The 16,547-nt window shown below is 46.0% G+C and overlaps 1 protein-coding gene across 1 annotated transcript in view; it reads left to right on the top strand.

Annotated features, from left to right (window-relative positions):
- The window catches only part of LOC115195176 (protein unc-80 homolog), a 110,518-nt gene that overhangs the window by 48,040 nt on the left and 45,931 nt on the right, over nt 1-16,547 (top strand). Inside the window, exons 20-31 of the mRNA XM_029754973.1 lie at nt 397-605; nt 5,174-5,280; nt 6,089-6,248; nt 9,629-9,801; nt 10,161-10,373; nt 10,583-10,718; nt 11,579-11,712; nt 11,915-12,092; nt 12,543-12,746; nt 13,174-13,274; nt 15,693-15,890; nt 16,366-16,473. Coding sequence (XP_029610833.1) covers nt 397-605; nt 5,174-5,280; nt 6,089-6,248; nt 9,629-9,801; nt 10,161-10,373; nt 10,583-10,718; nt 11,579-11,712; nt 11,915-12,092; nt 12,543-12,746; nt 13,174-13,274; nt 15,693-15,890; nt 16,366-16,473 — 1,921 coding nt within the window. The remainder of the gene's footprint in view (nt 1-396; nt 606-5,173; nt 5,281-6,088; nt 6,249-9,628; nt 9,802-10,160; nt 10,374-10,582; nt 10,719-11,578; nt 11,713-11,914; nt 12,093-12,542; nt 12,747-13,173; nt 13,275-15,692; nt 15,891-16,365; nt 16,474-16,547) is intronic.

The following is a 16,547-nucleotide window of genomic DNA, read 5'->3' as shown; positions in this document are numbered from 1 at the left end:
ACTTTGAAGAAAATATATTTTGATTTGTTTAACACTTTTTTGATTACTACATGATACATATGGGTGTTATTTCATAGTTTTGATGTCTTCACTATTATTCTACAATGTATAAAATAGTAAAAATAAAGAAATACCCTTAAACGAGTAGGTGTGTCCAAACTTTTGACTGGTACTGTGCATGAATGTACGCCCCACAAAATGTATGTTTGATGAGAACTATTTAGTCATTTTGTTCTCTGTCTGTCTGTCTGTCTGTCTGTCTGTCTGTCTGTCTGTCTGTCTGTCTGTCTGTCTGTCTGTCTCTCTCGCTCTCTCTCTCTCTCTCTCTCTCGCTCTCTTCCTCCATCCCTGTTTCTCTCTCTCTCTTCCTCCATCCCTCTCTCTCTCTGTCCCCAGTGATGAACAGATTCCGGGGGCTCTGCTGGGCAGGAAGGACTTCTGGAGGAAGATGTTCAAGTCACAGAGTGCTGCCAGCGACACCAGCAGCCTATCAGAGCAGGACACGTCGGAGTGCACCACCGCCCACTCGGGCACCACCACGGACCGACGAACCCGCTCACGCTCCCGACGCATCTCCCTGCGCAAGAAGCTCAAGCTGCCCATCGGTAGGTGGCTGTGCCCCCCACAGAACCACAGCGCCACCCTGTGTCCATCTATGGAAATTATGATTCATTCTAGTGATGTCATCCTCTAAGGGTCATGACAGGCTTGATGGGAATTTTTTCCGGTAAACTTTCCAAATGTCAACAAAACAAAATACGCTAGACAGGGTGGGATCTTTTTGTCGGTAAAATGAATTATGCGAGAAGTGTCGGCGGAAACGCTATTATGCGCAAATATTGATATAATAACCATGACATGTGTGACATCCTCCCACTACGACTAGTCAGGAAAGCAAGCAGTTTATTAGGTTACAGATGAAATAAGTTCTGATGAACTTCACAGGGTGGTGAATGTGCACGGTGATGAGCTTGATTCTCCTTTCCAATAAATATCCAGGGTCTTATTCTGACAGGACGATCAATGCTTGATTGCCGTTTGACAAATAAAAAATTATCTCGCTCTTTTGTTCATAATAACCTCATCATGTAGGCTATATGTACGCACACGTGCCAATACAATAGTGGTCACATATAACGCACCATTTTGTGTCAGAAAACCATCAGCAGAGTTGAAAATGCGATGGAAACCCATTTAACTTTTATGTTTTATTCGGTACACAGGAATGACAAAGCAAAAACAGGTTTTTAGAAATGTTTGCACATTTATTAAAAATTAAAAACGTAAATACCCTTATTTACATAAGTATTCAGACCCTTTGCTCTGAGACTCGAAATTGAGCTCAGTTTAATCCTGTTTCCATCCTTGAGATGAACTCTCTGTGGTAAAGTCCACATGTGGTAATTACAATTGATTGGACATGATTTGGAAAGGCACACACCTGTCTATATAACATGGTTGACAGTGCATGTCAGAGCAAAAACCAAGCCATGAGGTGGAAGGAATTGTCCGAAGAGCTCCGAGACAGGATTGTGTCGAGGCACAGAACTGTGGAAGGGTACCAAAATATTTCTGCAGCATTGAAGGTCCCCAAGAACACAGTGGCCTCCATCATAATTAAATGGAAGAAGTTTGGAACCACCAAGAGCTCCAGAGTTCCTCTGTGGAGATGGGAGAACCTTCCAGAAGGACAACCATCTCTGCAGCACTCCACCAATCATGCCTTTATGGTAGAGTGGCCAGACGGAAGCCACTCCTCAGTAAAAGGCACATGACAGCCCGCTTGGAGTTTGCCAAAAGGCACCTAAAGGACTCTCAGAACATGAGAAACCAGATTCTCTGGTCTGATGAAAGCACGATTGAACTCTTTGGCCTGAATGCGAAGAGTCACGCCTGGAGGAAACTAGGTACCTCTCATCACCTGGCCAATACCATCCCTACGGTGAAGCATGGTGGTGGCTACATCAAGCAGTGGGGATGTTTTTCAGTGGCAGGGACTGGGAGACTATTCAGAATCGAGGGAAAGATGAACGGAGCAAATTACAGAAAGATCCTTGATGAGAACCTGCTCCAGAGTGCTCAGGACCTCAGACTGGGGCGAAGGTTCAATTTCCAACAGGACAACGACCCTAAGCACACAGCAAAGACAACGCAAGAGTGGCTTGGGACAAGTCTCTGAATGTCCTTGAGTGGCCCAGCCTGAACTTAAACCCGATCAAGCATCTCTGAAGAGCCCTGAAAACAGCTGTGCAGTGATGCTCCCCTTCCAACCTGACAGAGCTTGAGAGAATCTGCAGAGAAGAATGGGAGAAACTCCCCAAATACAGGTGTGCAAAGCTTGTAGCGTCATACCTAAGAAGACTCAAGGCTGTATAGCTGCTAAATGTGCTTCAACAAAGTATTGAGTAAAGGGTCTGGAAAGCCCATAAAAGTGTCAGTGACTCCAGGCACCCAAATTATAGACTGTTTTCTCCGCTACCGCACAGCAAGCGGTACCGAAGCGCCAAATCTAGGACCAAAAGGCTCCTCAACAGCTTCAACCCCCAAGCTATAAGACTGCTGAACAATTAATAAAATCACCACCGGACTATTTACGTTGACCCGCCTCCTCCCTTTTGTACACTGCTGCTACTCGTTGTTTATTATCTATGCATAGTCACTTCACCCCTACAGTGGCTTGCGAAAGTATTCACCCCCTTGGCATTTTTCCTCTTTTGTTGCCCTGGAATTAAAATAGATTTTTGGGGGGTTTGTATCATTTGATTTACACAACATACCTACCACTTTGAAGATGCTAAATATTTTTTATTGTGAAACAAACAGTAAATAAGACAAAAAAAATCTAAACTTGAGCATGCATAACTATTCACCCCTCCAAAGTCAATACTTTGTAGAGCCACCTTTTGCAGCAATTACAGCTGCAAATCTCTTGGGGTATGTCTCTATAAGCGTGGCACATCTAGCCACTGGGATTTTTGCCCATTCTTCAAGGCAAAACTGCTCCAGCTCCTTCAAGTTGGATGTGTTCCACTGGTGTACAGCACTCTTTAAGTCATACCACAGATTCTCAACTGGATTGAAGTCTGGGCTTTGACTAGACCATTTCAAGACATTTAAATGTTTCCCCTTAAACCACTCGAGTGTTGCTTTAGCAGTATGCTTAAGGTCATTGTTCTGCTGGAAGGTGAACCTCCGTCCCAGTCTCAACTCTCTGGAAGACTGAAACAGGATTCCCTCAAGAATGTCCCTGTATTTAGCATCATCCATCATTCCTTCAATTCTGACCAGTTTCCCAGTCCCTGCCAATGAAAAACATATCCACATCATGATGCTGCCATCACCATGCTTCACTGTGGGGATAATGTTCACGGGGTGATGAGAGTTGTTGGGTATGCGCCAGACATAGCGTTTTCCTTGATGGCCAAAAAGCTGACCGGAGTACCTTCTTCCATCTGCTTGGGGAGTCTCCCACATGCCTTTTGGCAAACACCGAACATGTGTAACAGTGTAGGTTCTGTCCCTCTCTTCGCCCCAACCCGGGCTCGAACCAGGGACCCTTGCACACATCAACAACTGACACCCCACGAAGCATCGTTACCCATCGCGCCACAAAAGCCGCGGCCCTTGCAACGCAATGGGAAACCCTACTTCAAGTCTCAGAGCGAGTGACGTCACTGATTGAAATGCTATTAGCGCGCACCACCGCTAACTAACTAGCCATTTCACATCGGTTACACGTGTTTGCTTATTTTTTTCTACAAGAAATGGCTTTTTTCTGTCCACTCTTCTGTAAAGCCCAGCTCTGTGGAGTGCACGGCTTAAAGTGGTCTTATGGACAGATACTCCAATCGGTGCATGTTACAAATAAAGTTTGATTTGATTTAAATACTTATGTAAATGCACTGTATTTGATGGGAAATCGGGCATATTGGACCAATTGTTTGTATGCTGATTTTTGAATATTCGCATGAAAATCTGTCGCCAATTGGATAGAAACCTAACTACTGACACCGATGTATGATTCATTGAAAATGCAACTTTGTCACTGGATCATTAATGGATCATTAATGTGTCATTCTCTGCGTTCACTGGAGTGTAACTCGTAGCTGCATCTCTCTAACTTTGTGTTTCTAAGTATATGGTTTGCGTGTAGACAAATTTCATGTTTCTGTAGGCTAACATCATGTTTCTGTAGGCTAACATCATGTTTCTGTACGCTAACTTCATGTTTCTGTAGTCTAACATCATGTTTCTGTACGCTAACTTCATGTTTCTGTAGTCTAACATCATGTTTCTGTAGGCTAACATCATGTTTCTGTACGCTAACTTCATGTTTCTGTAGTCTAACATCATGTTTCTGTACGCTAACTTCATGTTTCTGTAGTCTAACATCATGTTTCTGTACGCTAACGTCATGTTTCTGTAGGCTAACGTCATGTTTCTGTAGGCTAACATCATGTTTCTGTACGCTAACTTCATGTTTCTGTAGGCTAACGTCATGTTTCTGTAGGCTAACGCCATGTTTCTGTAGGCTAACATCATGTTTCTGTACGCTAACTTCATGTTTCTGTAGGCTAACGTCATGTTTCTGTAGGCTAACGTCATGTTTCTGTAGGCTAACATTATGTAACACCATGTTTCTGTAGGCTAACATTATGTAACACCATGTTTCTGTAGGCTAACATTATGTAACACCATGTTTCTGTAGGCTAACATTATGTAACATCATGTTTCTGTAGTCTAACACCATGTCTTGTTGTACGGGTGATGAGTAGACAATTCACTTAATCTCTTTATGGTCTTCTTTTGTATTCCTTTTGTCCCTAGCATGCCGTGGGACTGTTCACCTTCCGATTACCGTCTCTGTCTTACGTATGTGTGTGTGTGTGCGTGCTTCACAGACCCTCTTTGTTCATTTGTTGTGTACAGCTGCTCCTATGTGCCTTGTTCTATGACCAAGTGTTTTATGCTATTCTGTCTGCATTTGTGTGGATTATAACTTTTATTCCTGTTTATGCTTCTGTGTGTGTGTGTGTGTGTGTGTGTATTCAGTATGTGTTCTGCCAGTATGTGTATGTCTCGATGTATAAGTGTGATGTTTACCCCCTCTGCACTCCTCCCTCCCTCCCTCCATCCATTCCTCTGACTGGGGTGGGGTGGGGTGTGTTTGCAGGTAACTGGCTTAAGCGGTCATCTCTCTCTGGGCTGACCGACGGGGTCGAGGACTTGTTGGACATCAGCTCTGTGGACCGACTCTCCTTCATCCGCCAGAGCTCCAAGGTCAGGGGTCACCTACTGACCACAAGGGGCTGTGTCTCTCACAACTGTCTACTTCAGTGCTCTCCAACCCTGTTCCTGGAGAACTACCATCCTATAGGTTCTCTCCAACCCTGTTCCTGGAGAACTACCGTCCTATAGGTCCTCTCTCCAACCCTGTTCCTGGAGAGATACCATCCTGTAGGTCCTCTCTCCAACCCTGTTCCTGGAGAACTACCATCCTATAGGTTCTCTCCAACCCTGTTCCTGGAGAGCTACCATCCTATAGGTTCTCTCTCCAACCCTGTTCCTGGAGAACTACCATCCTATAGGTTCTCTCCAACCCTGTTCCTGGAGAACTACCATCCTATAGGTTCTCTCCAACCCTGTTCCTGGAGAACTACCATTCTGTAGGTTTTCGTTCCAACCCCAGTTGTAACTAACCTGATTCAGCTTATCAACCAGCTAATTGTTGGAATCAGGTGTGCTATATTAGGGTTGGAGTGAAAACCTACAGGACGGTAGCTCTCCGGGAACAGGGTTGGAGAGCCCTGGTCTTACTGCCATGGGCTGATATATAACCTTTTCTCACGACTGAGCTGAGCACACCATGTCCTCTTGTATTGTTACCTGGGCATTTTGATCATTTCTAAAGGATAGACAAGAAAATCTATTTAAATGACAAAATGACTAGTTAGATGGCAGCTTTGTGTTTCTTTTGTTTACAACTTGTTATTTCTGTTTATATATTTATCTTTTTAATGCTACATATTTGTTGTTCTACTGCCGGTGGTGTGGACAGTCTTTTCTCTCTCCACCGCCCCGCCTGCAGGTGAAGTTCACCAGCAACGTGAAGCTGTCAGAGGCCGGCGGGGGTGCGGGGGGCGTGGAGTACGGCCGGGACGAGGAGGAGAATTTCTTCAAGCGGCTCGGTAAATGGCGGTCTGGCAGGCGGAACCCATCCAAGCTTCACCACACAGAAGAGAAAGATGGTAGACCCCCGGGGTGTCCCCTATCACCCCCCGCCCGCTCGCCCCCTCACCCCGCCCGCCTCTCTGTGTGTATGTGCCTGACTGTCCTGTTCCGTCCGTAGTCTGTCCATGGTCTGTCCATTGGCCTGTCCTGTGCGTCCAGTGCTCTGTACACTCTCTGCCGCCATCTTTCATGCTAGTGGTGTTTGTATGTATTTGTCAGCCACTGCCTGTGCAAGCCCCTGGCAGATTGAGGGGGAGACCCCTAGCCCTATACATGATGCCCTAGACTCATACATGATGCCCTAGACTCATACATGATACCCTAGACTCATACATGATGCCCTAGACTCATACATGATGCCCTAGACTCATACATGATGCCCTAGGCTCATACATGATACCCTAGACTGATACATGATACCCTAGACTGATACATGATACCCTAGACTGATACATGATACCCTAGACTGATACATGATGCCCTAGACTGATACATGATGCCCTAGACTCATACCTGATGCCCTAGACTCATACATGATACCCTAGGCTCATACATGATACCCTAGGCTCATACATGATACCCTAGACTGATACATGATGCCCTAGGCTCATACATGATACCCTAGACTGATACATGATACCCTAGACTGATACATGATACCCTAGACTGATACATGATACCCTAGCCTGATGCATGATGCCCTAGACTGATACATGATGCCCTAGACTCATACATGATGCCCTAGGCTCATACATGATGCCCTAGACTGATCCATGATACCCTAGACTGATACATGATACCCTAGACTGATGCATGATGCCCTAGACTGATACATGATGCCCTAGACTGATACATGATGCCCTAGACTCATACATGATACCCTAGACTGATGCATGATGCCCTAGACTCATACCTGATGCCCTAGACTCATACATGATACCCTAGGCTCATACATGATACCCTAGACTGATACATGATGCCCTAGACTCAAACATGATACCCTAGACTGATACATGATGCCCTAGGCTCATACACGATGCCCTATACTCATACATGATGCCCTAGACTCATACATGATACCCTAGACTCATACATGATACCCTAGGCTCATACATGATACCCTAGACTGATACACGATGCCCTAGGCTCATACACGATGCCCTATACTCATACATGATGCCCTAGACTCATACATGATACCCTAGACTCATACATGATACCCTAGACTCATACATGATACCCTAGACTCATACATGATACCCTAGGCTCATACATGATACCCTAGACTGATACATGATGCCCTAGGCTCATACATGATACCCTAGACTCATACATGATGCCCTAGACTGATACATGATGCCCTAGACACATACATGATGCCCTAGACTCATACATGATACCCTAGGCTCATACATGATACCCTAGACTGATACATGATGCCCTAGGCTCATACACGATGCCCTAGGCTCATACACGATGCCCTATACTCATACATGATGCCCTAGACTCATACATGATACCCTAGACTCATACATGATACCCTAGGCTCATACATGATACCCTAGGCTCATACATGATACCCTAGGCTCATACATGATGCCCTAGACTCAAACATGATGCCCTAGGCTCATACATGATGCCCTAGACTCATACATGATACCCTAGACTCATACATGATGCCCTAGGCTCATACACGATGCCCTATACTCATACATGATGCCCTAGGCTCATACATGATGCCCTAGGCTCATACATGATGCCCTGGGCTCATACATGATGCCTTAGACTCATACATGATACCTTAGACTCATACATAATACCCTAGACTCATACATGACATCCTAGACTCATACATGATACCCTAGGCTCATACATGATGCTCTAGACTCATACATGATAGCCTAGACTCATACATGATAACCTAGACTCATACATGATGCTCTAGACTCATACATGATAGCCTAGACTCATACATGATAACCTAACGTGGGGACATCTCCAGAAGTTATAGTAACCATCAGTTTTTTAAGCAAATGCCCATCTTTTAGCTCACTGGACAGTCCCTTGTCACCTCTGCCCAGTGCCCACACCGACAGGCCCTTATTATAACCCATTGGGTGTTTTTTGTCCCTGGGGTCTGTTCCATCCCTGTTTAATGGCAGCCATGTTGAGCTCTTCTCCTGGCCAGAGGAAGCTCCATGGTCCTTCTGCTAGCACGGCACAATCTAGCCATATACGGACACCTCCATGTCCTCCAATGTCCCCATGGATATGAGAGACAAGTAAAGGGACCAGGAGAAGGAGGGAGAGAGGGACAAGACAGGTAGAGGGAGAAGGAGGGAGAGAGGGACAAGACAGGTAGAGGGACACGGAGAAGGAGGGAGAGAGGGACAAGACAGGGAAGAGGAGAGGGGGATAGACGAGGGGTAGAGAGTGGGACTTTAAACACAACATGTGGGGCACATGGTGCTGTAACTGTCTTGTCTTCGTTGAACCACTTATCCCATTATGGATAGAAACCCACCAAATCAAGAAATATTACCATGAAGAGTTACAACAAAGTCATCATATTTGTTGAATGTTGCACATTTCCTAGCTTAATAACCGTATGTCCATCTTTCTCTCCAGCTTCGTTTGTTAAGTGGCTCGATGGTGCTTTTCATTCAATGGATTCAGACATGACCTAATCATGCTATGTTCTATGGGCAGTCTGTTCTCTCGTTCTTTTGTGTGATCATGTTGCTATATGGGTGTGTCATTCATGCCAGCACTCGCAAAGATAATGCCCAGAGCCCTGAGTTTTTCCTGGTTAGATCAGATGGTCAGAAAAACCTCCAGGCTCTAGTTATGCTGTAGAATAGAGGTCCAGGCCCCAGATGGCCCTAGTCTGCCCTACTCACCTCTTTTTTCTGTTACTGCTGTTTCCCTGTCTCTCTGTTCTCCCCCATCACTTCCTCCCTCCCCTCCTCCTTCCCCTCTTCCTCCGCCCCCCTCCCGCCTCCCTCTATCTATCTATCGGTGTTCTCCCCCATCACTTCCTCCCTCCTCCTTCCTCTTGCTCTCTCTCTCTTCTCCTCCTATCCCTCCCCTCCTCCCTCCTCCCTCTCTCTATCTATCGGTGTTCTCCCCATCACTACCCCCCTCTCCCTTCCTCTTGCTCTCTCTTCTCCTCCTTCCCCTCTTCCTCCGCCCCCTCCCTCCCCCTTCCTCTTGCTCTCTCTCTCTTCTCCTATCCCTCCCCTCCTCCTTCCCTTCTGCCTCCGCCCCTCCATCTATCGGTGTTCTCTCCCTCTCCCCTCCTCTCTTTCTCTTTCTCTCTTCTCTACCCTTCCCCATCCTTCCCAAAACTCATCTCCCCTCCACCTCTCTCTCTCCCGCTCCCTTCCTCCTCCACCAGGGCCCCAGGGGTTCCAGGAGCGCCTGGCAGCCAGCCAGGAGGCCATGAAGAACAAGAACGTGGTGAACCTGGCCGCCATCCGCCAGGGCATGAAACGCTTCCAGTTCCTGTTGAACTGCTGCGAGCCAGGCACCATCCCTGACGCATCCATCCTGGCCGCTGCGCTCGACCTGGTCAGTTACACTGTAGTCTCAGGGTGGAGTTAAATCAAACCGGTCATGTGAATGTTTACACATTGTCTTTGTTTAATTCAGTGTTTTTTAATCCTGTCCTCTGGATTCCCCAGCCTTTCCACATATTTCATCTGTTCCAATACTAGCACATCTTATTCAATGAATCAATGATCAACAACTGCTGTATACTCCTGTGAGGGGAGTCTACCAGGTAGTAATAAGCATTTTTTACTAGACTCGACCGTTCTGGAATGTTACTTGACAGAGGGAAAAATGTGTAAATATTGCAATATGGGATTGATTGAAATAAGATTTCAGGCATCTGACTGCACGTTATTGTACTTCCTGGTGTCCGACAGGAAGCTCCGGTGGTTGCCAGAGCCTCCCTGTTCCTGGAGTGCGCCCGCTTCGTCCACCGTTGTAACCGTGGCAACTGGCCCGAGTGGATGAAGGGTCACCACGTGAACATCACCAAGCGGGGTCTGTCTCGGGGACGCTCGCCCGTGGTGGGAAACAAGAGGAACCAAAAGCTCCAGTGGAATGCAGCCAAGCACTTCTGTCAATGGGGAGATGTGAGTGACCTTCTGATGGGATGACCAACTATCAAATGATTCTACTGACCGAGATTGTGTATGAAGATAGGCGCTAATAGTGTGTGTGTGTGTGTGTGTGTGTGTGTGTGTGTGTGTGTGTGTGTGTGTGTGTGTGTGTGTGTGTGTGTGTGTGTGTGTGCGTGTGCGTGCGTGCGTGCGTGTGTGTGTCTCTGGCCTTCCTCTCCCAGGCCATTGGTACGCGTCTCAGTGAGCTGTGCCACTCAGACAGCGAGAGTCCTGCCAACATCCTGGGTTTCATCTATGACGAGGAGACCAAGCGAAGATTGAGAAAGGAGGATGAGGAGGAGGACTACTTAGACGACAGTAAGCCATAGAAAAGGAAAAGTCACTTTAAAGGGAAATATGGTTCACAGAAGAATCTTGTTAATTTGTATTTTGAGTAAATTATCCCTTTAAATTAGCATAATACGCAAATCCCCATAGAAACCTGTCATTTTAAGCTAGAGATATGTGTTTTTGTCCATTCAATCCACCACATCCGCCGATGTCTGCTGTGAAAGGTGACAGAGCTAGAGTGTTTGTCAGACCATGAGGCATCCCGAAAATTGGTCTTCTCGCAAAATCGTCTATAGCGTCTGAACGGTTTGGAAAGACGAGACTCTCACGAACAAGATGGTGTTCTCAGTTTTACTCTATGACCCCCACAAGCTTCTTTGGAGTCGTCTGAAGTCGGTATAGCCGATCTGCCAACTTCTGTCTGTAGCGTCCGAACAGTTAAGTCTACACACTATGACCCCTCTGTGGAAATAATACGTACATGGTGGTTGTTTTGCTGCCCTCACAAGACTTGTCTAGAGGTCCCCTGGTACCAGTTGCAAATATGAATGGAGGTATACTGTATATGGAGACTGTTTAGTGCCAAAACAATGTTCAGATATAGGACAGATACTTCAGAACCAGCTTCCTTCTGATTTTTGGGGGGGACTATCTGTTGTTCCATGTAGTGAATCTGTTATTCAATGCGTTTGTATGGGCTAATAGCAGTAAGGCCAAATAAAAACGTTCATTAAATAATTGTTTTATATATTTTTTTATACTTCAAGGCGTCTTAAAATTCAAATAGCAAAATGATCCTTGGTATGACCTTCTAAAAACAATTCCATATAGCTTAGTAGAACCTCCCCTCTTCGACTATTATTTTGACCCAAAATATCCGTCCCCAGATACAGTCAACCCAACAAAATGTGGCTGTCCTTTCGCTCTCAAGATGGCCGCCTGCCAGTTGCTGCTGGAGATCACCACGTTCCTCAGAGAGACATTCCCCTGCCTCCCCCGGCCACGCACAGAGCCCCAAGTGGTCAGTAGGAGAACTTCACTTACTTGACACTTACTCACTACTCTAATGCAATCATATCCCTATAAATCAATTGGTGTGTGTGTGTGTTCGTGCATATTTGTGTGTCTGTCTGTTCGTATATGTCTGTCCGTGTGTGTGTGTGTCCATGTGTTCGTGTGTGTGTCTGTCCGTGTGTGTATGTCTGCATTGTGTGTGTTTGTAGGATTTGGAGAGCTGTCGATTGAGGCTGGACCCTGAGCTGAGTCAGCACCGTTATGAGAGGAAGATCAGCTTTGCCGGTATCCTAGACGACGAGGACGGCCACGACTCTCTGAACAGCAGCAGCCACACACTCAAGTCGGACACGGCCTGCGACGACAAGAAGGCCCAGGAGCCTCTGGGTAATTGAGTTCTGCTAAGTTGGCCGTGTCATAAGGGTCAGTGTCAGATGAAAATCTCTGAAACAGAAACTTTTCAGGAAATAGAAAAAACTGCCATATTTTTTCATTAAGAAACATTTCATTATAAAAAAATAGTTTTATAATGCTATTCTACATATTTTGTCATGAGGTTATGAGAAGTTGTTTCTATCTGTTAGCTAATTTCCTGCAATTCTGCACATGTTGTTATCATATGCTATCTGGGGGGCCCACAACCTCCCCCAAACCCCAAAAAATGGGTTGTGTGCCCCATGGAGGTTGGTGGCCCGAGGGCACATGCCCTACGTGTCCGTTCGGTAATCCGGCCCTGTATGTATAAAGTGTTACCAAGATGTTTTAAACCCAGTGTAGTATGGGACTTCATAAACCCAGTGAGATTGCGGACTAACCTTTTGAATTCTGCCCGTCCAGCTCCCATCAGGAAGAGTCGTGCCGGGGGCTCTCGCCTGCTGCAGATCAAGGGGGCCAGGAGTTTCAGGGTGAAGAAGGGGGGCTCTCTGTCTTCCATCCGCCGGGCCGGCAGCCTGAAGAGCACCAAGATGTCCCGCCAAGACTCAGAGTCAGAGAACGAGGAGGGACTGCTGTCCCAGAGCAGGGACACTGTCACTGATATAGGTAACAACACAGTAACCACTGATCTCAGATTCCCAACCCCATATCCGAACCTTGACCATTAGGTGGGTGAATAAGATCTGATCTGGTGACAACTTCTACTGCCACCCATATATAGATCTAAACTAATAGATCATCTGATCTATTCTAATCACAGATGTAGGCACCCTAAACCCGATATAGTGCACTACTTTTGGCCAGAGCCCTATGGAGCCCTATTTGCCTACTACTCAGTCATAGTAGTCACTTGTCATTCAACAACTCTGTACCAAAATGTGATGTATAGTATTCATTGTCATCTGTCCCCTTTGGGTAGTTAACTCATAGACAAACGTTGTTTGTTTGATGGGAGATGCAAAATAACGGATTTCCACGAGGAGAGTCAATTAATTAAACTGATACAGTATTGTTGTGTGTTGTGACATCACAGGAAGTCCATGGAGCACCAGTGAACCCAGTATTGAGCCGGAGGGTTCAGGAGGCACCGGCGGAGGAGAGGACAACTACCACCGTAACATGTCCTGGCTACATGTAGGTGCTGTGTGTGTGTATGCGTACTTTTACATGCGTACCTACATGCGTGCATTCAACTTAGCATACTTGTTTGTGACCTGTACAGTGCATTCACCTGACCACACATGCTATAAAGCTAGCACATTGCCCTCATCAACTCCATTCACCTGACCACACATGCTATAAAGCTAGCACATTGCCCTCATCAAGACCATTCACCTGACCACACATGCTATAAAGCTAGCACATTGCCCTCATCAACCCCATTCACTTGACCACACATGCTATAAAGCTAGCACATTTCCTTCATCAAGCCCATTCACCTGACCACACATGCAATATGCTAGCTTTATAGCCCTCATCAAGCCCATTCACCTGTATACACACGCTATAAAGCTAGCACATTTCCCTCATCAACCCAATTCACCTGACCACATGCTATAAAGCTAGCACATTTCCCTCATCAAGCCCATTCACCTAACCACACATGCTATAAAGCTAGCACATTTCCCTCATCAAGCCCATTCACCTGACCACACATGCTATAAAGCTAGCACATTTCCCTCATCAACCCCATTCACCTAACCACACATGCTATAAAGCTAGCACATTTCCCTCATCAAGCCCATTCCCCTGTATACACATGCTATAAAGCTAGCACATTTCCCTCATCAACTCAATTACCTTGACCACATGCTATAAAGCTAGCACATTTCCCTCATCAACCCCATTCACCTAACCACACATGCTATAAAGCTAGCACATTGCCCTCATCAAGCCCATTCACCTGTATACACATGCTATAAAGCTAGCACATTTCCCTCATCAACTCAATTACCTTGACCACATGCTATAAAGCTAGCACATTGCCCTCATCAACCCCATTCACCTGTATACACATGCTATAAAGCTAGCACATTGCCCTCATCAAGCCCATTCACCTGACCACACATGCTATAAAGCTATCACATTGCCCTCATCAACCCCATTCACTTGACCACATGCTATAAAGCTAGCACATTTCCCTCATCAACCCAATTCACCTGACCACATGCTATAAAGCTAGCACATTTCCCTCATCAAGCCCATTCACCTGACCACACATGCAATATGCTAGCTTTATAGCCCTCATCAAGCCCATTCACATTTTTACATTTACATTTTAGTCATTTAGCAGACGCTCTTATCCAGAGCGACTTACAGTAGTGAATGCATACATTTCATACAATTTCACAAATTTTTTTCTGTGCTACCTGACCACACATGCTATAAAGCTAGCACATTTCCCTCATCAACCCCATTCACCTAACCACACATGCTGTAAAGCTAGCACATTTCCCTCATCAAGCCCATTCACCTGACCACACATGCTATAAAGCTAGCACATTGCCCTCATCAAGCCCATTCACCTGTATACACATGCTATAAAGCTAGCACATTGCCCTCATCAAGCCCATTCACCTGACCACACATGCTATAAAGCTAGCACATTGCCCTCATCAAGCCCATTCACATGACCACACATGCTATAAAGCTAGCACATTTCCCTCATCAACCCAATTCACCTGACCACATGCTATAAAGCTAGCACATTTCCCTCATCAACCCTATTCACCTGACCACACATGCTATAAAGCTAGCACATTGCCCTCATCAACCCCATTCACCTGACCACACATGCAATAGGCTAGCTTTATAGCCCTCATCAAGCCCATTCACCTGACCACACATGCTATAAAGCTAGCACATTGCCCTCATCAAGCCCATTCACCTGACCACACATGCTATAAAGCTAGCACATTGCCCTCATCAACCCCATTCACCTGTATACACATGCTATAAAGCTAGCACATTGCCCTCATCAAGCCCATTCATCCTGTATACACATGCTATAAAGCTAGCACATTGCCCTCATCAAGCCCATTCACCTGACCACACATGCTATATAGCTAGCACATTGCCCTCATCAACCCCATTCACCTGTATACACATGCTATAAAGCTAGCACATTGCCCTCATCAAGCCCATTCACCTGACCACACATGCTAAAAAGCTAGCACATTGCCCTCATCAACCCCATTCACCTGACCACACATGCTATAAAGCTAGCACATTGCCCTCATCAAGCCCATTCACCTGTATACACATGCTATAAAGCTAGCACATTGCCCTCATCAAGCCCATTCACCTGACCACACATGCTATATAGCTAGCACATTGCCCTCATCAACCCCATTCACCTGTATACACATGCTATAAAGCTAGCAAATTGCCCTCATCAACCCCATTCACCTGACCACACATGCTATAAAGCTAGCACATTGCCTTCATCAAGCCCATTCACCTGACCACACATGCTATAACGCTAGCACATTTCCTTCATCAAGCCCATTCATCCTGTATAACTGTTGGTCCCTCTGTGGTCTTCCTCTGTAGATCATGATTCTGCTGTGCAACCAGCAGAGTTTCATCTGTACCCACGTGGAGTTCTGCCACCCACGCTGCTACCAGCACCACAGCCGCTCCTGTGCCCGCCTGGTGCGTGCCATCAAGCTGCTCTACGGGGAGACAGTGGACAGCCAGAGAGAAGACAGTGCAGGGAACATCAGTAGCCGGTCCAAGAAAAACAAGGAGGTGGGTGCAGAGAGGAATGGACTGAAATGTAGTGAAGTGATGTGGTGTGAATTTAAATGTATTGAAGTGATGTGATGTGAAATGGAATGTTTTATATTTTTTATTTAACCTATATCTAACTTGGCATGTCAGTTAAGAACAAATTCTTATTTACAATGACAGCCTACCAGAAGGCAAAAGGCCTCCTGCGGCAATGGGGGCTGGGATTAAAAATAAAAAATAAAATATAGGTCAAAACACACATCACGATAAGAGAGACACCACAACACTACATAAAGAGAGACCTACAAGATAACATAGCATGGCAGCAACACATGACAACACAGCATGGTAGCAACACAACATGACAAGACAACAACATGGTAGCAACACAACATGGCAGCAGCACATGTATTGAAGTGATGTGATGTGGAGTGGTTTGATGATACTGAAGTGACTTGTATTTTCCAATGTCTTCCTCTCTTTGTGTCTCCAGTGGTCAGACAAGTCATGTCTGAGGACCCCGTCTATGAAGAGACGCCCCAAAGACTCCAACACCGAGGGCAAGAAGGACACGGGCATGCTCAAGTACATCCGCAACCAGGTGCCCACCTACAGTCCTCATGCCAACACATGCCCTGATAGCCATAGCATGTGCCAGAGCGTCTGTCTGTCCGT

This window comes from Salmo trutta, chromosome 6 (assembly GCF_901001165.1).
Source record: "Salmo trutta chromosome 6, fSalTru1.1, whole genome shotgun sequence".
In the NCBI taxonomy this organism is placed as follows: Eukaryota; Metazoa; Chordata; class Actinopteri; order Salmoniformes; family Salmonidae; genus Salmo; species Salmo trutta.
This window is presented reverse-complemented; position numbering and strand designations above follow the sequence as displayed.